Source organism: Saxophila tyrrhenica (assembly GCF_035928015.1).
Source record: "Saxophila tyrrhenica strain CCFEE 5935 chromosome Unknown scaffold_9, whole genome shotgun sequence".
In the NCBI taxonomy this organism is placed as follows: domain Eukaryota; kingdom Fungi; phylum Ascomycota; class Dothideomycetes; order Mycosphaerellales; family Extremaceae; genus Saxophila; species Saxophila tyrrhenica.
This window is the reverse complement of record NW_027041741.1, coordinates 1,213,353-1,230,470: the sequence shown is the minus strand read 5'-3', so window position 1 is coordinate 1,230,470 and position 17,118 is coordinate 1,213,353. Positions and strand designations below refer to the sequence as shown.

Here is a 17,118-nt window from a genome sequence, read left to right as displayed (position 1 = left end):
ACCAACCACTCCCAGTACGTATCTCGGAGACAGCGGAGCCCAGCAAAACAGCCAAGCCACCCAAGACCTCACTTTTACTTGAGCGTCATACAACCTTCCGCTCCTGGCTCTCGAAGCACCCCTCCCGGAACCTTCTCAAACCCCAAGCCTGCTATCACTTGGCCGCCACCGCGTACCAGCGGTACCTCGCGGTCTAAACCCCTCCCTTTGCTTAAGGAGGCAAGCATTGCCGTTACGCTCATGTAACCTCAGACTTTTCGAATGTTGCTTCGCTGCGCTGCACCCTCTTGTCGACCCCGACGGTTGGCGGGCATTGGCTCCACACATGCTTCTCCGAAGGTTCTATGGACGGCGGAGAAGTCTTTGCCAACCTCGTTGATATCTCCATTATCTTTGTAGCAGCCGCGGAGCGTACCCTGAGATGATCTGCCAAGGGACATGATAGTACCCATGGAGCCGTTCGTATCAGTAGAGGCGTTCGACGGAGCATATTTAGGGCAGACCATGCCCGCGTGGATGTCGCGTGCCTCGTAAGTGCAAGTGGAGTCGTTCCCTCCTCTTCTCATTGCTTCGCCTTGCTTTATTCCTGCATATCTCTCTCGCAAACAAACACCGCCACGATGCAGGCCATGGATGCAGATTTCGACGTTGCGGCAATGCGCAGTGGCAGCGTCGCTTCTGTCCACGACCAGACGTATGGCACCGCACACGAGAAACGCCACGAGTCGCGGGCTTCTACAGAGCTCGGCTCAGACACGAGCCACCCGGATGAGCCAACGATGGAAGAGATGAAGACGCTTCGCCGTATCGGCGGGAGCATAAACTGGCAGGTGATGACGATCACTTTCGTCGAGTTCTGCGAGCGCTTCTCCTACTACGGAACTACCGCGGTGTTCGTCAACTTCATCCAACAGCCTCGACCTTATGGATCCCGGACCGGAGCCATCAACCCAACCGCGGAGTGCATTGCAGCTATGGGATCGAGGGATGCTTGCGTTCAACCCGGCGGTCTCGGACAGGATCAGAGGGCATCGACAGGACTTGTTATGTTCAACCAGTTTTGGGCGTATTTGATGCCCTTGCTGGGTGGCTACATCGCCGACTCCTACCTTGGGCGTTTCATGACTATCCAATTTTCCATACTCGCCGCTATCATCGGCCACATCATCCTCATCACCTCCTCTATCCCTGCCGTCATGGACAATCCGAGCGGTGCGCTGGGCTGTTTCGCCGTCGGACTCGTCATCATGGGTGTGGGCACGGGTGGCTTCAAGTCCAACGTCTCGCCTCTCCTCGCGGAACAAATCAAACAGAAGCGGCCGGAGATCGTCGTACTCCCCTCTGGCGAGCGCGTTATTCGAGATCCCCAAGTTACCATATCGAGAGTCTACCTCTACTTCTACATGATGATCAACCTGGGCTCACTCTCTGGCGGCATCGGGATGGTCTACGCGGAACGCTTCATCGGCTTCTGGCTGGCTTACGCTCTGCCAACGTTCATGTTCTTTCTTGCACCGCTCGTCCTTATGGTCTGCAAGAAGTGGTACGTCCTGGCGCCGCCAACCGGATCGGTTGCTTCCCGTGCTTTCGCGCTTCTCAGCCTCGCGAGCAAAGGAAAATGGTCACCGAACCCCGTTCGTACCTACAAGAACTTCCGTCGAGAAGGGTTCTGGGATGATGTGAAGCCTTCTCATCTTGGGTCCAGCAAACCAGCTTGGATGAACGAGATTGATGATGCATGGGTGGACCAAGTCGCGCGTGGTTTCAACGCTTGTAAGGTGTTCTGCTGGTTGCCGCTGTACTGGTGTAAGCACTCCTTTCCTCTCCATGTCATCACAATCAAGCTAATCGACGAAATCAACAGTGGCATACAACCAAATGACCAACAACCTCACCTCGCAATCCGCCACCATGACCCTCAACGGCGTCCCCAACGACCTGATCAACAACCTCAACCCTATCACCCTCGTCCTCTTCATCCCCGTCATGGACTTCGCCATCTACCCTGCCCTCCGCAAATTCCGCATCAACTTCACCCCGCTCAAGCGTATCACGGCAGGTTTCGGCATTGCTTCGCTTGCTATGGTGAGCAGTGCGGTCATTCAAGCCTACATCTACCGCACCTCGGACTGCCCGGACAGGTTCGTCAACGAGGGCGTGCATAATGATGTCAGCTGTACTTCGCCACTTAACGTCTGGATCCAAGCCGTGCCGTATTGCTTGATTGCATTCTCGGAGATCTTTGCGAGCATTACTGGGCTGGAGTATGCGTTTAGCAAAGCGTGAGTCTTCTCCTATTCGAGAACAACCCAAGTTCTCTACATTGTTCAGCAGAACCCTGCTAACATCTCTCCAGACCCGAGAACATGCGCGGCCTAGTAATGGGCGTAAACCTCCTGCAAACCGCCTTCTCCGCCGCGCTCGGCCAGGCACTGCTGCCTTTGGCGGAAGATCCGCTGTTGACGTGGAACTACACCATGGTAGCTATCCTGGCGGCTTTGGGCGGAGTGGCGTTCTGGCTTACGTGGAGAAATTACGATAAGAGGGAGGATGAGCTGAACATGTTGCAGAAGACGGAATATTTGGGGCGGGATGGGGTGAGGGATGATGAGAAGATGTGAGGAGGGATAGGTAGTAGGGAAAACCAAAAGCTGTCAATAGAGTTGTACGACTTAAGTGAAGTCAAACTTCAACATCTATCCTTTCTTCAACTATTTTTTCAAGTCAGGTTCTAGTCAGGTTCTAGTCAGGTTCTCCAGCGGCGCTGTTGGCTTCGTGACGAGTTGGTAATCGTGATGCGGTTTGGCTGCAGAGCTTTGCGGTGAGAACAATCGAAATACTCCGTCAAGCCCCGAGTCAATCAAGAGGACATTTCTTCGTGCCTCACTAACACGTGCAATACACGGAATCACTCAAGGAATCAATTGCAGCTGGCCTGCTTCTGGCCTAATGGTTTTGCCTCTAAGAATCGTCTCTATTGCTCTACGACCAGATGCGTCCTACCATGGACGCAAATGCAATCTTGCTCTACTCTACTATACTGATGTAAGTTCCTTACGCCTATTGCGACTTGTCCGAGCTCACAGGAGACGCATCCTCCCTCTTCTCCTGGTACCCGTTGGCGCCAGCGCTCCCAACGCTCTGCCGTCGAACGGCATCCTCGAGGTACTCTGGCTTGAGTTGACCGCTAATAGCAATGTCAGCATATTGCCAATAGGCATGTATGGTGATGGAAGGACGTACTGCTTGTCGTAGCGGTATGGCTCCTTGAGCGAAATCGAGACGACGTTGAAGACATTTGACGACTTCTTGAAGATGCCGTCCATCTCCTCGAGCGATCGGTATCTGGTCTCGGGGTAGAAGACTGGTGGATGTCAGCGGTGCTCTCAAATGTAACAGAGGTTTCACATACAATAGACTGTCGGGAAGATGGCGGCGTTGATGACAGCAAAGATGATGTAGGTCTGGTAGCCGATGCTGTCAAAGGCCACGGGCGTGATCATGACCACCATGAAGTTGAAAATCCAGTTGCCGCTGGTAGACAAGGCATTCGTTGGTGCTCGGATGCGCAGAGGCACAATCTCCGCAGGGTATAGCCACGTCATTCCGAGCCAGCCGATGGCGAAGAAGGTGTTGAAGATGAACAAGAAGGCGGCTTGCGTGTAGCCAGCGTTTGCATTGTCGTAGGTCGTCACGGCGTAATTGGTCCCGGCCAGAACGGCCATGGAAGCCGACATACCAGCAGCCTATCGCGAACGTTAGCATTTGGATGGTTCAACGAAGCGAGGTGTGCATGAACATACTCCAATCAGCATGAGAGGTCGTCGTCCGGCTTTCTCAACAATGAATATGGGGATGAATGCCGCCAGGAGATATTCGGTGCCGTTGCATGCTGCGAGCAGCTTGGGAAGATTGTTTCCGTTAAGACCCACTTGTCCGTAAAGAATTGGTGCATAGTACGTGATCAGATTGATACCTGCTCAAGTCAGCAAACGCGCCAAAGCTGCTGTGTGGAACGGACGGCGTACCAGAGATCTGCTGGAACATCTGATTGACGTATGCCAGGACGACTCGATGGAATTCTCTATACTCGCTCATGTCGAAGAGAGATCGAAACGAGCCCTTCTTCATCTCTTCAACCGTGGCCTTGACCTCTTCGAACTCGTTGATGATCATCGGATCATCACTCGGCTTGTCGTTCAGGTATGTAAGCACTTCCAATGCCTCTTCGTTCCGGCCCTGGAGGACGAGCCATCGCGGACTTTCAGGAAGGTTCATGATGGTACAGAAGATGATCAAGGTGAAGAAGATCTGGAAAGCAAGAGGAAATCTCTGGTCGGATGTTAGCGTGACGTTTGGTCTGGTGACGGAGAAGATGGTCTTACCCAGGCAACTTCATGCTCACCGTACCATGCAAAGCCATAGTTGATCCAGTAAGACAAGCAGATACCAGCCGTGATCAACATTCCCTCAATCATAACCAGCTTTCCGCGCTGATGCGACTGCGCAGTCTCACTTTGCCATGTTGGTACAGTCGAGGTGTTCATGCCGTTACCGATACCAGTAACGAGACGACCAACAATCCATTGCGGCAGATCGAAGGAGGTGCATTGTAGGATCGCGCCAACAGTCATGACAATGGAGCCAAAGAAGATCGTTTTCCGTCGACCCAGCGGGTTACCGATGAAAATTGTCAAGACCGCGCCACAGAAGCAGCCCAAGTTGTACGAAGCAACCGCGATTCCTTGGTATGTGGATGCATTTGGATTGTTGCCGGTGTTGGTGTTGATGGATGGGAAGTACTTGATGAAGGATGGAAGGTCCAACAGTCCACCGGTCACACCTTGGTCGTATCCGAAGAGTCTGTTGCCACTCGGTCAGCACCATCACCGGCAGATTGTACTCGAAAAGGCTTACAAAAAGTCCAAGCCGGCGATGAAGCTGACAGCCAAGTTGAGCTTGTCGCCTCGAAGGCCGTAATACTTCTTAACGCCAAACATCGCTGATGATAGGAAATGGGGAGGGAGCGAATATGGAGAAGTACACAGACTTGAAAAGTGAGTGCGGACACGCCTTTTTAAAGGAAGTTTCAGACCTGGAGAAATGAAGGCGAACTAATCATACCTCCGAGCGGACAAGATCGCCGTGTCCGCCAGGATGTGGAGCGTGGGTCTCTCGCATGGCTGTGGGTTGCCTTCGTGCGTGATGGCCCGCGATTAGGCCGTCTGAACCAGTGCTTCTGTCCATCGACTGGGACGCTCTTTGTCGGGTCGACGACTGCAACCATACGTGTTTGCAACTTCTCTGCCTCCGGAACACGCTTCGAAGATTGATGGGCATCCCATCAGTGTCCGTTATCGAGCATCGCTTCGGAGACGATTCCATGCATCATCAGTCCAGGGCGAAGATTAAGCTCTGGAGGAGCAGAGGATTTTCGGATTGACCTTAACAGGAAAACCGGAGATCGTGTCTAAAATTTGGCGCCGTGGTTCCGACGGCACCACGAGAGCCAAGCTTCGGGCCTTGGATGATCTCACAGTGGACCTTCCCCAGAGCCAACGGAACCGAAATCACCGAATCGTCGGGCAAAGCGAACGGCAGCGCCAACGGCCTTGAACTTTCCAGACTTGTAAAACAGTCGACGTAGCCCCCAACACATCCAATCTACTGCAGCAGCCCTCTCGCCCGCTTCCTCTCCCCATCATCCAGCTTCCAAACAACCCCAGTAACCCGCTCCAGCTCCCTCCCATCCAACCGACTGATCTCCTCCCACTCGTCCTCCTCCATGTTGACCACCAGCACGATCTGCGTACACCGGGCGAACAAGTCCCTCAACTCATACCTCCCTCCCTTCACCGCCGCAGCGACAATGCCCGCCAAATCCCGCTCTAGCCGCACGGCGCCGAGAGCGTTGACACGGCCGTAGAAGCCCCATATCCTCTTCTCCAGCGTTCGTGCTAGATATGATACCGTGGAACTGAGCAGTTTGTCGTAGTTGGCCGGGCTGAGGATGCGTTTGATTGGGAGTGTGAAGGCGCTCCAGCCTCGGTCGAAGCGCTTTGGCACGATGTCGGCGTCGGGAGAATCCTGTTCTTCCTGGCCTTGTGCGTCCTCCTCCGACGACGCAAGGTAGTCGGCATCGCGGAAGGTCTCGATCATAACTGGCCGAAGGCGAGGCCGCATGACTTGCTTGAGCATGACCTCGACAGCTTCGCCGATGAGCTCCCCAGTCTTGGCCTCGAAGCCAGATTCCACGTTCCTCAATGCCTTAGCAACAAAGGAAGCTTCGTGGCCGAATGGAAACTTGTCCGCTAGAGCATCTGCTGCTGCCTCCGTACCAGAGACCCCGACCGAAGAGCGGATGATGCGCTTGAGGTAGTCCGTCGCTACATCCAGGCTGTTCATCAGCACCAAGAAAGCGATGATAACGTTCTCCGGTGGTAAAGCGCCCTGAATCGCAGCTTTCGGGTAGCACTCGTCCCGCATTCGCCTTTGAACCATGCCGAAGAAGTCGCTGCCTAGCACTCTGCCGATGCTGGGGATGACGCTGCCAACCACAGTCTTCTGGCCAGTACCCAAGGTCCGCTGCAGCACTTGGTTGACAATGTACATCACATCATCGACCGCGCTGGTGATGAATGGTGGTTGCGCCGACGCAGGTAGCGCCTTTCCCGGATTCAACGTAAGATTGGAGGGCGACTCATCAAGCTGAAAGGACTTTTCGACGCTGCGGCGGAAGAAGAAGGTCGACATGACGTTGAAAGGATCTATGAGATTAGAGGTAATCCGTCTGTTGAGATTGCTGTTCATGATGAAAGCTGGTATGTGAAGTGATTCGTCGCTTCCAGTCTCCGAGGGCGCGGTTTTAGACGCTATAAAGCGGTTGTAGAGCGTCCATCGACCGAGCATGACGGCGCTTTCGTTGAGTAGTGCATCGACTTCCTTCATGTCCACGGCATCGTCTTCACTTCGTCGGCCACCAGGCGCCGGAGACCCTGAGCGAGGCGTGTTTCCCAGGGCTGACGGTTTTGACGATGGCAAGAAGCTTTGAACGAGAAAGTTGAAGGGGTAGCTCTTCACATCCGTCAGCTTTCGAGCCACCCGTCCCTCTTCAGCCCACGTGTCCAGGATGATGCCGCCTTGCACGTCCGCCTCCGCTTGGATCCGCTCGATAACTCTAGTCATACTGCCAGCACCGTAGTGTCGTTCAACTAAAGGCTCGTGGCCATCCACTATCTGAGCGATGTGCTCGAAGAGCTTTGTCAGAGCATTGGCGTAGAACATGCCTCCCTGCCCTTGTCGAGCAGAATTGTTCATGTTCGTGCGCGCTCTGCTTGATACACCACCGCAGACATAGCGACCGTAGGCGTCAAGACCAACCTCGCTACGGCCAAGTAGTGGGAAGAGCTTGAAGAAGCGGGTCACTCGTGCTCCGTCGCCTTCTTGAGCTGCTTTCTCAAACTCTCGCAGGAACAACCCGCAGAGACTCTCACTGGCCGCATCGAGAGTTTGCCGCGGTGGATCGGGTACTTCAGATGTAGGAACAATCTCCTCTGCAAAAGCACCATCAATCACAGCATCCGGGATTTGTCGTGCACGCTGGAGGTAGTTGGCCGCAGTCTCCCAGTCCTGAGGGGCACCCATAGAGCCACTGACGCCAAGCACGCATGCCTTCAGCTCAGCAACTTGCTCCACGACCTCGAGGGTGGACTTCACGGCGGCCTGCTCGCGGTCCAGGTTCCTAACAGCGGAGGATATTCGAGTGGCGGTGCGGGAAGCCGAAGAGAGCATGCCATGGCTAATGTTCCGCGTGGCAACTGCTTGAGATCCCAGGTGGGCTCGAGCAAGGTCCAGACGAGAGAGCGTACGGTTGAGATCCTTCTGACTAGCCAGTAAATTGTCCAGACGTGCGGTCACCTTGCTCTCACGCTGGGCCAGCTCGTCGAGTGACGCTCGTATTTCGGCCACTGAAGACGCTGTGTATATGCCGTCCGAAGGTCTGCCATTCTGGAGCGGTTCATGGGTGCCATTGGTCAGTGCTGACATGTTGCCATACACCACTGGTGTTGTGGTACAGAGGACGTAGATTTTATAGTTGTAGGGTTCGGCTAGAGCCGCCCGATGGTGGCTCGTGCTTAATGAGGCTCAAGGACGAGATCTTTGGGTTGTGCAGATCTCCGCAAGTACAACCACCGCTACGTCTGGCAGTGTGTGTCAGTTGCGAGCACACGATACCCTTGTGTTGTGTTTGCTGCGCCTTCGATTCTTGTCGCTCTTTCGCAGGAGCGTCTTCTGTTTCTTCATGCGTCGATAGCTGGGAAGAGGGCGCGCCGTTGTCGAGTGATCAGGGGAAGAAGAAGCAACATCTATTGCAATTGCATATACCGGAGGCCGCGACGTCATGGCGGACAGCAAGCGAAACAGTGTCGCTGGAAAGATTGCGGTTCCCAAGGCCGCTGGGACGCCTACCCCGTCGTCCGCTCCGCCTATGATGGACCAACTGGAGGCGTTAGGAAAGAGCATTGGCGCAAGGTGAGTTGAAAGTGGTGCGGCCGTGCAGCGCGCAGTTCATCACAGATTTGCTGGGCAGCAGGCTGACGCATACTCCAAAACACAGAATCAAGATCACGACAGCTGCACCGCACTCGCAGACCTACGAAGGCACTCTATTCACTGCTTGTCCCACCCTGAACATCGTTGCGATCGACACGCGCAGCAACTCGGCGCAAGGCTCGACCGCCCAGCCTGGAGACTACCATATGTTCACTTTATCAAAGATTCAATCATTCCAGGTGCTTTCAACGGCAGACACTGGCAATGCGGGGAACAGCATTGTGACTGCTCCGATCGCGCCAGTCGATACGAAGCGCTTGCAGCAGAAAGCACAAGCGCGAATCGACAAGCTGAAAGAAGCAGAACGCGACCAGGGGAAAGGTGTCAGCAAGGAAGCGCAGGCCATCTTCGACTCGCTTAAGCGAATGTATGCTCCATCCACATTGCACGAGTTCTATGTTTATCCATGCTAACGCCTCTCAGTAATATGCCCGTCCGGTGGCACATGGACCAGATGATAGTTCACGATGCCATCATCATCACTCCGCCCTATCGTGTCGAGGACTGCAAGGCTCCCAAGGAGAAGCAAGAGGTCCTGATCAGGGTCAAAAGGGTGCTTGAAGGCGAGCGGAAGAAGCTCAAGGAGAAGGAGGATCGGGAAAGGAAGGCTGCCACCCCGGTAGGACCGAGGAAGGGAGGCTGAAGGGAGGTCTTGAGCATCTCACCACAGTTCCAAGTACCGACAGGGAGTCTTGGCAAGGCTTGCGGCGGTTGCGACAAGACTCTCATCAGGCCAGCTGGTCAGCCAGGCCAGTCCACGTGGTTAGGAGGCGTTCTTGAAGAGAGCTATATGTATGCACAATGAATGCACCGCCAGAACATTAAAAGTTTGACTGTATTTCAAGAAGCCTCCAATTCATGCGCTAAGGCGGAAGCAGTCGCGCTCATGAAAGATGAATGCATCTCGCAAGGAATTGTACAGTAGGAGTTTCTGCATGCCATCTCCGAGTAACGCTCTTCGTCATCATAGCACGTCAACTGAAAGCGAGCACAGAAACCAATAAAACTGCGGCCCGCGTCCAATGTTCTACCCGTTAGACGTCCGCAACCCAGGCACAAGCTTCCTTGGAATCGTCTGCGTTCTGCTATCAAGCGGCCAAACAGTATTCGTACCCCCTGCCGTGCCCGCGTTCCCAGACGGCGATCTGTGCGTGACCGAAGGCGCAGACGACAACGGCGACACAACCTCTCCCGTCGCAGGATCCCGTGCCATCTCTCGTCTTTCCCCCTCGAGCTCTGCCGTGGCAGGAACCCAGCCCGCCACTGTCCCTTCTCCTTCCATCTCCGCTGGCGTCGGAGCACTTAGCTCGTGGACTAGCCTGTAGGCAGTATATATCTGAGCTAGTCTAGTGTTCTTTGGAATTCCATGGCCGGCTTCGACAGCCTCGGGTGACTTCCGGGTATCGTACAGCTCGGCCGGCCCGTCGTTCTTAAGAAGTTCGGATTGTAGGTCCACGTCTCCAGGCGGTCCTTTCTCGCCCGCAGAGCTTCTTCCGTCAGTGGTGTTACCGCCCAAGGTGCTGATGCTGGATCGTTCTTGCTTTGATCTCCGTCGGAAGCGGCGGCGGAAGCACCAGAATAAACCTCCAATGATTAGAAGGATTGGAGTGATAGTGCCGATCGCGACACCGGCCGTCTCCCCTTCAGAAAGGCCGCTCGAATCGCCGTTGGTCCCGTTGGATGGACTGGGTCGTTGAAGGACCACAGGAGTAGTTGTTATGGTAACAGTGTCTCCTTGGTTGTTTGTTGTAGCGTAGGTAGTCAGATCCGATAGCGTTCCATCGATGTCGCCGGCATCTGTGGTCGTTACAGTCAATGGGCCTTCATTGTTTGTCGTGGTGTAGGTAGTCAAGCCTGACGGCGTATTGCCACTAGCAGCAGCCGGACTGTCATCTGCGCTCACTGCAGTCGCAGAAGCCGCCGAAACCACTGAGCGCGATGGCGTCGCTGCTGCTGGTGTGGACGCTGGTACAACGAGGGTCGTAGTAGTCGGATCAACAGGCGTTGGAGTAGATGAAGCTGGTGCTGGCACCGGCGCAACTGTAGACACCACGGTGACTGCACCGCCTTCATCCTCATCGGGTTCTTCTTCGTCTGGTTCGTTGTCGTCTTCGTCTGGCTCCTCCTCATCCGGTTCATTCTCGTCTTCATCCGGCTCATTGCCTGGAAGTATGCTTGACATCTTTAGCCGATAGTACGCTTCCCACGGTATGGCTGTAACAGAGACGACCACAGTGGAAGTTGGACTGCCTTATTGAGATGGAAGACAAACGCAAGACGAACCCATAATGGCGCTGCCAGTCCTATGTCCTACCTACCGAGCATCTAAGAGCCATCCTGAGGCGGTGCAGAATCGTGAAGTCAGCGGCCGCCATGCATCTGTATTTTTGGAAGACCCTGGCAAAACTGCGAGGTGCATGTTCAAGCGATCTGACCGTATGCTCCACGTACCCGATTTTTAAGGCTAAGTCAACTTCACGCAGAGTCGACTGGCGGTTTCAGAGAGGGTCTTGGACGACCATATCTCGACACCGCGTGGAGCATGTCGCATGGCAAGCCTGGAGGTTGTTGATATGTTAACAAAGTCGTAGGACCACTGTCAGGTAAACGGGGCACATGAGTGGTCCTAGAGTTCATTTAATGGCGACGACTGAAGAGGAGAGCCATCTGTCAGGCAGCCGGACATCCTAGGGACCCAGGTTGCCAGAGATCTCACTCCTAGACTTTGGAACGGATATCGGACAGCCAAGGTTGATAGTCGTGAAGTCTTATCGTCAAGACTGGAGACAAAAAGCTGCGCCTCGCGCTTGGCTCCAGAAACTTGAATGATGCCGAAGCGCGGGTACAGGCGTGACTGCTGCCAGACGGACAGTCAATGGAAGCAGAAACTGGTTCTGAAACAACGCGGCAGTGGAGGTGGGAAGTAGCAAGAGAGGTCAAGAGGTGGTATTCAGCTGGATAGCTGCAAAGAGGACTAGTCCCAGACAGGAAGGCACGTGGTGCGAAGTGAAGGCAACTGATCCTACAAGCCTGCTCGAATGAACGGTATAGTAGTACATCTTCGCATTGGTAATATTTGGCACTCGAGAGCGATTGGTTTGTAACTTCCATTTCTCGACAGCAGTTGTGAAGTAAGTACAGCAGCAATCTAACCGTTCCTGTACTCATCACCTCGTTGCATCATCAGCTTCTCATGCCATTTCAACCTCATCAAACCACATCTATCCTACGTAACCGCATCGATCCCGACTTAAGCAGTGTAAGTCGAAGCGCTCACATTGCCACCACGCCCGGTCCAGTTGACGTGGATGTCCTTACCCTCGGGGTACGCATCGCTGGCATGCTCCGGCTTGATCCTGAAGGTGTGGGCGCCGAAGTAGTCGCGCTGAGCCTGGAGCATGTTGGCTGGCAGATCCTTGGTCCTGATTCCATCGTAGAACGACAGAGCGGTCGAGAAGGCGGGAGTCGGGATGCCCCAGAGCGCGCACTTCGAGACTGTGTCGCGCCAGCCGGGCTGCGCCTTGTGGATGGCCTTGTTGAAGAAGTCGTTAAAGAGCAAGTTCTCGAGGTCAGGCTCGGCGCGGTAGGCCTTGGTGATGTCCTTGAGGAAGACGGAGCGGATGATGCAGCCACCGCGCCACATCAGGGCGATCTCTGGCTTATGGAGGTTCCAGCCGTACTCCTTGGCAGCCTACAGGATACTGTCAGTACAATCAAAACACAGGGTAGAGCTAAAAGACTTACAGATTGCATCAGCATGAAGCCCTGGGTGTAGGAGATGATCTTCGATGCGTAAAGGGCCTGCTCAAGGTTGTCGAGCACCTCCTTGCGGTTGCCGGAGAAGCTTGGCTTTGGTCCCTCAAGCTTCTTGCTGGCGCGGGTACGCTCGCCCTTCAAAGAGGACAAGCAACGGGCGAAGACGGCCTCACCGATCAGAGTCACGGGTTGGCCCATGTCGAGCGCGTTGATGGCTGTCCACTTGCCGGTACCCTTTTGACCAGCGGAATCCAGAATCTTCTCGACGAGCGCGGTTCCATCATCGTCGTTATAGTAGAGGATGTCGCGGGTAATCTCGATGAGGAAGGAGTCGAGCACGCCCTTGTTCCACTCTGCGAAGGTGTCTCCCATCTCCTTGCCGGTCATGCCAAGGCCGCGCTTCATCACGTCGTAGGCCTGAATTCAGTCAGCACGTGAATATCAGCACCTCCTTGCCATGCGCACGGGGTAAACTCACCTCCGAGATCAGCTGCATGTCACCGTACTCAATGCCGTTGTGCACCATCTTGACGTAGTGACCAGCGCCCTCGTCACCAACCCACTGGCAGCAGGGCTCGCCATCAGACTTGGCCGAGATACTCTGCAGCACATCCTTGATGTAAGGCCATGCCTCCTCGTTGCCGCCAGGCATGATGGAGGGTCCGTACCTCGCACCCTCCTCACCACCAGAGACACCGCTGCCGACAAAGCGGATGCCCTTGGAAGACAGGTACTTTGTACGGCGGTTGGTGTCTGGGAAATGCGAGTTTCCGCCATCGATGATGATGTCTCCCTGCTCAGCGCCAGCCTTGAGAAGAGTCTCGATGAAGGCATCCACAGCCGGGCCAGCCTGCACCAAGATCATCATCTTCCTGGGCTTCTTGAGCTTGGCGATGAATTCTTCTGCGCTCCATGCTCCCACAATGCTCTTGCCCTTGGCCTCGTTCTCGAGGAAGCGGTCGACCTTGGCAACTGTGCGGTTGAAGGCCACGACGGTGAAGCCGTGGTCGGCAGCGTTGAGGATTAGATTCTGGCCCATGACCGCGAGGCCAATGAGACCGAAGTCGCCGCTATAGGAGCCATTGTTAGCATTGCTGGCCTGCTGTCGTGTTGAGGAAGTACTGATAAGTCATCAATGCCACCGATCAATGCGGGTAAATGCTGGTGGTGGTCGTGATGCTGTTCAAACCTCACAGCGCTCTCATACCAGAGAGCGTGCTCCTCCTCCCATTGCCATAGTCTGCCACCGCCTGCCGCCATCACCGCCTCCAGAACCCGCTCCCTCACCAGCTCACAAAAATTTCTCCCACCCACCCCACCAATTCAGCCGGAAGTGAAAGAAAACTCGCAAAGGACTTACACAGGATCTTGACCGGACATGGTGGCGGTCTTGTCAGTATTCAAGTGTTGTGATAGAGTGTCGAGTCGTTGTCGTGAAGTGGAGGAAGCAATGTTGTGTGGTTGCTGGCGCAAAGAAGTGGTTGAGAGCATGAGCAGAGAGGACCCGCGAGAGTCGACGAGGGCGAGTGGTGGGGCAGAGCGAAACGCCGATGCTTCCGAGACAGGTGACTTAACGCTTACACATCTCACCAATGCTGCTGCTGCTGCTGCCCTTGCGTTCGATCTTGGTCCGATGATGTTCCGGCGGTGATGGGGAGGCAGAGACAAACCCTTCATCGACAAGATGTAGAAACCTTCATGCTCATCGTAATCACCACCACCACCACCCGCTATCGCACCATGACTCGCTCATTCCGTTGCCGACGGCACACCGAGGCATAGCCGGCGGATTATGTGAGCGCGGAAGATGATGCTTATTATATACCAGCTAGACGCGGTTGTATGAGATTCGTATGAGATTCGTATAACCCCATGAGGGGCACGTTCTTGTGAAGTGAGGTTTACCTGTGAAAAAGAAACGACGGCAGCTGACGGCATGTGATAGGCAGGTTGTATATGCAGCTGTTATATATGTCTTGATGTTCAGGTGAACGATTCCAAAAACTTCCATCCCGTGATCAATGCCTGTGCCCTTGTTCTCCCCGGAGATGCTTCCATACCGTTCGACCATTGTCTGATTCAGGAACAAAGTGTGCTCTGAAATCGCAGATCAGACACAATGAGCCAAGACAGATGAAACGACTTTCTAGCCCTGCCTCCCTCCCCAGTTGGCGGGACGCCGGTGAGAAGGTGACCTTGTCCGATTGTTGACATCTTATGCGGTCCTCAATACCCCAAGTGAACCTGGCCTGCCATATCCTTCGCCGGAGACCGCTCGACAGGTCTGTCGGGAGCAAGGCCCATCTTGACGAAAGCTCTTGTGGCCTTTCGATCCAGACGCTGGATGGCGTGGGCGGCGCGTGTCGAGATCGGCTCTTTGTAGGTGTTGTCGTGGTGGTGAGGCTTCTCTAGCAGAGCCTGGTAGGTGGACATGCTGGATGATCGCGTGGTGCTCATTTTGGGCAGACGGTTGAAGGCTGCCGGGTGTTAGAGCTGATCGAGCTTCGGCCGCTGGACTTGAAGCGCCAGTGGATGCTGTAGTGCTGCTGACGCCCTGTTGTTGGCTTGCCTGTGTCGTTCCGGCAGTCTGGCTCCTGAAACCGGTGAGGTTCATGGCATCTTTATACTACCACTTGAGTCTGAATACCGAGAAATCCTTACCTTTCTCATCTCATTCCGACCGCCAGGTCATGTCTGTTGGTTCTACAGCCAAAGCATATCTTTTGTGCTGCTGGCGGCAGTCCCAACTAGGAAGGAGCGGCGTGCTAAAGTGGGCGATGCCGCTTTCTCAAGGGTAACGACTGAGCGAAAGCACAGCCCGAACGAATCATCGTGCCATCGTTCTTTTGAGTGGGCCAACATGGAAGTTATGGTAATGTCCAACTCCATGTTTCTGGTCTGCTCCTGCCGGCAACGGCGTCGGCCTGCGGTGTGATGTGTTGTTCCAACCACACGGAGAGTGTGCATTCAGGATCAGGCCCTGGAGCAGCTCATAACACTTGGTACACTCGTTTCGAGGCGGGCATTCTTTCTTTATTCGCAGCTCACTGGCGCCCCAGGTCGTCCGGACTCCGCCTCGTAAAGCTCCATCAGCTCACCTGTACTCATGTCGTGTCATGGTGCGCAACCAGCAAACCGTCCACCTCGCGTTACTCCCAGCCAGCGATAAAGGTATCTCGATGAACTGGGCCGTGAGGCTTGATGGTGTTCCCATGGCTGCAGTAGAGACAAGAAACGCGTCAAAGAAAAGGCGAAGTTGTCTCCCAAGAAACCCACTCCTGCGTTGCAACGTCTGGCGATCTGATTGGTCCAAACCAGGCGTCTCAAGATGAGACCAGTCCACGGAGACGCACGACTCCGACAACATCATTCGATGTGCAACCTCACTCTGACTGTGATGCCGAGAAACGCATAGCCGACACCATGGGCTGGTGTGGGTGGAAGCAAGTATGCCTTTTCCTCCTTTCTACACCTGCAGTTTCGTCGCGGTCCGCTCTTCTCGAGGAACAGTTGCCACCGAATATGCATCTTCCTACGTCGCTCTTCCTGATGCCGCTGGCGGCCCAAGCTGTCAATGTTTTGCAGTCGAACGATGATGGATGGGCTGAGAAGAACGTAAGTGCAGCAATACCGTTGACAACTGATGCTCCATGCTGAAAAAACTGTACGACAGCTCCGCGTCTTCTACTACTCCCTAGTAGACGCAGGCTTCGACTCGATCATCTCCGCACCAGCAGAGAACCAGTCTGGACGGTCTTCACTCGATGCGCCGCCGACTGAGGTCGATGACGGTTGTGAGTTTAACTCATGTCCACCTGGGAGTCCACCGACGGGGCGGAATGAGAGTATGCCTAGGTTCAATGTAAGTAGACGGTTACCGCAGGCGCAGAAGGGCGAGGAAGAGCTAATCGATCCGCAGTACGTGAACTCTTACCCGGTCACCGCGATGAAGTATGGGATCAACACGCTGTCGGAGGAGTTCTTTGGTGGCGAGCCAGATATCGCTGTGGCGGGACCGTAAGTCGAAGTCTGCACCCAAGCGGCTACAATCATCCCTAATAAGACGTACAGCAACGTCGGGTCCAACCTAGGCATCATAACCCAGTTCTCCGGCACCGTAGGCGCAGCCGTCGAAGCTGTCAAACAAGGCATTCCAGCAATCGCCTTCTCTGGCTCTTCTGGCTCTCAGACTGCTTGGAATGCGCCCCTCGAAACCTACATGTCAACATACGCGGACCTTTCCACCACACTCACACAAGCAGTGGTCAACTCCGGTACCCCCTACCTACCAGGCGATGTCTTCCTCAACGTCAACTACCCCGAGATCGGCGACAACTGCCGCAAGCCGTCAGACTTCAAGTTTGTGCTGTCGAGGGTCAACATCGCGGTTCCGTTTGTCACGCCGGATGATGTAGAGACTTGTGGGAATGATGGCAGGCTGCCGAATGAGAGGGATGTGATTGGGACGGATGGCTGTTATGCTTCTGTCAGCGTGGGAGATGCCAATGACAAGACGACGGCGGGGATCAAGGCGCAGAGGGTTGTGCTTGGGAAGTTGCAGAGCATTTTGTCTTGCCTACCAGAGTAGCATTCTTGTATCAAGGCAATGAGCTATAAATTTGATTCTTGAAGCGATTATGGTCAATCACGTGCAAGCATGTGAAAGTGAGACACGCTACGATCGCGTGGTGCACCCGCTCGATCGGTAAACCCTGTTCCGGGCGCTCGACCCACACCAACGGGGAAACG

At 54.6% G+C, this 17,118-nt stretch overlaps 7 protein-coding genes across 7 annotated transcripts; 3 read left to right on the top strand and 4 right to left on the bottom strand.

The window, feature by feature from the left end:
• Nucleotides 1-620: 620 nt before the first annotated feature.
• On the top strand, nt 621-2,621 carry LTR77_006421 (uncharacterized protein; the record flags this gene model as incomplete). The annotated part of the gene is made up of 3 exons (XM_064803663.1): nt 621-1,773; nt 1,865-2,282; nt 2,357-2,621. The coding sequence occupies 3 exons, from the start codon at nt 621-623 to the stop codon at nt 2,619-2,621; spliced, it is 1,836 nt and encodes a 611-aa protein (XP_064658578.1).
• Nucleotides 2,622-3,060: 439 nt separating this feature from the next.
• Nucleotides 3,061-5,000, bottom strand: LTR77_006420 (uncharacterized protein; the record flags this gene model as incomplete). The annotated part of the gene is made up of 7 exons (XM_064803662.1): nt 3,061-3,187; nt 3,244-3,364; nt 3,413-3,746; nt 3,804-3,976; nt 4,029-4,332; nt 4,386-4,863; nt 4,918-5,000. The coding sequence occupies 7 exons, from the start codon at nt 4,998-5,000 to the stop codon at nt 3,061-3,063; spliced, it is 1,620 nt and encodes a 539-aa protein (XP_064658577.1).
• Nucleotides 5,001-5,664: 664 nt separating this feature from the next.
• COG4 (Golgi transport complex subunit 4) lies at nt 5,665-8,046 on the bottom strand (the record flags this gene model as incomplete). Its single annotated transcript, XM_064803661.1, has 2 exons — nt 5,665-7,817; nt 7,869-8,046. The coding sequence occupies 2 exons, from the start codon at nt 8,044-8,046 to the stop codon at nt 5,665-5,667; spliced, it is 2,331 nt and encodes a 776-aa protein (XP_064658576.1).
• Nucleotides 8,047-8,401: 355 nt separating this feature from the next.
• Nucleotides 8,402-9,256, top strand: LTR77_006418 (uncharacterized protein; the record flags this gene model as incomplete). The annotated part of the gene is made up of 3 exons (XM_064803660.1): nt 8,402-8,532; nt 8,618-8,980; nt 9,037-9,256. 3 exons carry the CDS (start codon nt 8,402-8,404, stop codon nt 9,254-9,256), a joined length of 714 nt encoding a protein of 237 aa, XP_064658575.1.
• A 384-nt stretch (nt 9,257-9,640) lies between these two features.
• Nucleotides 9,641-10,795, bottom strand: LTR77_006417 (uncharacterized protein; the record flags this gene model as incomplete). The annotated part of the gene is made up of 1 exon (XM_064803659.1): nt 9,641-10,795. The coding sequence occupies one exon, from the start codon at nt 10,793-10,795 to the stop codon at nt 9,641-9,643; it is 1,155 nt and encodes a 384-aa protein (XP_064658574.1).
• A 1,068-nt stretch (nt 10,796-11,863) lies between these two features.
• On the bottom strand, nt 11,864-13,749 carry GND1 (phosphogluconate dehydrogenase (decarboxylating) gnd1; the record flags this gene model as incomplete). Its single annotated transcript, XM_064803658.1, has 4 exons — nt 11,864-12,304; nt 12,358-12,786; nt 12,848-13,439; nt 13,730-13,749. The coding sequence occupies 4 exons, from the start codon at nt 13,747-13,749 to the stop codon at nt 11,864-11,866; spliced, it is 1,482 nt and encodes a 493-aa protein (XP_064658573.1).
• Nucleotides 13,750-15,792: 2,043 nt separating this feature from the next.
• Nucleotides 15,793-16,957, top strand: LTR77_006415 (uncharacterized protein; the record flags this gene model as incomplete). Its single annotated transcript, XM_064803657.1, has 4 exons — nt 15,793-15,984; nt 16,043-16,231; nt 16,253-16,386; nt 16,441-16,957. 4 exons carry the CDS (start codon nt 15,793-15,795, stop codon nt 16,955-16,957), a joined length of 1,032 nt encoding a protein of 343 aa, XP_064658572.1.
• Nucleotides 16,958-17,118: the final 161 nt, after the last annotated feature.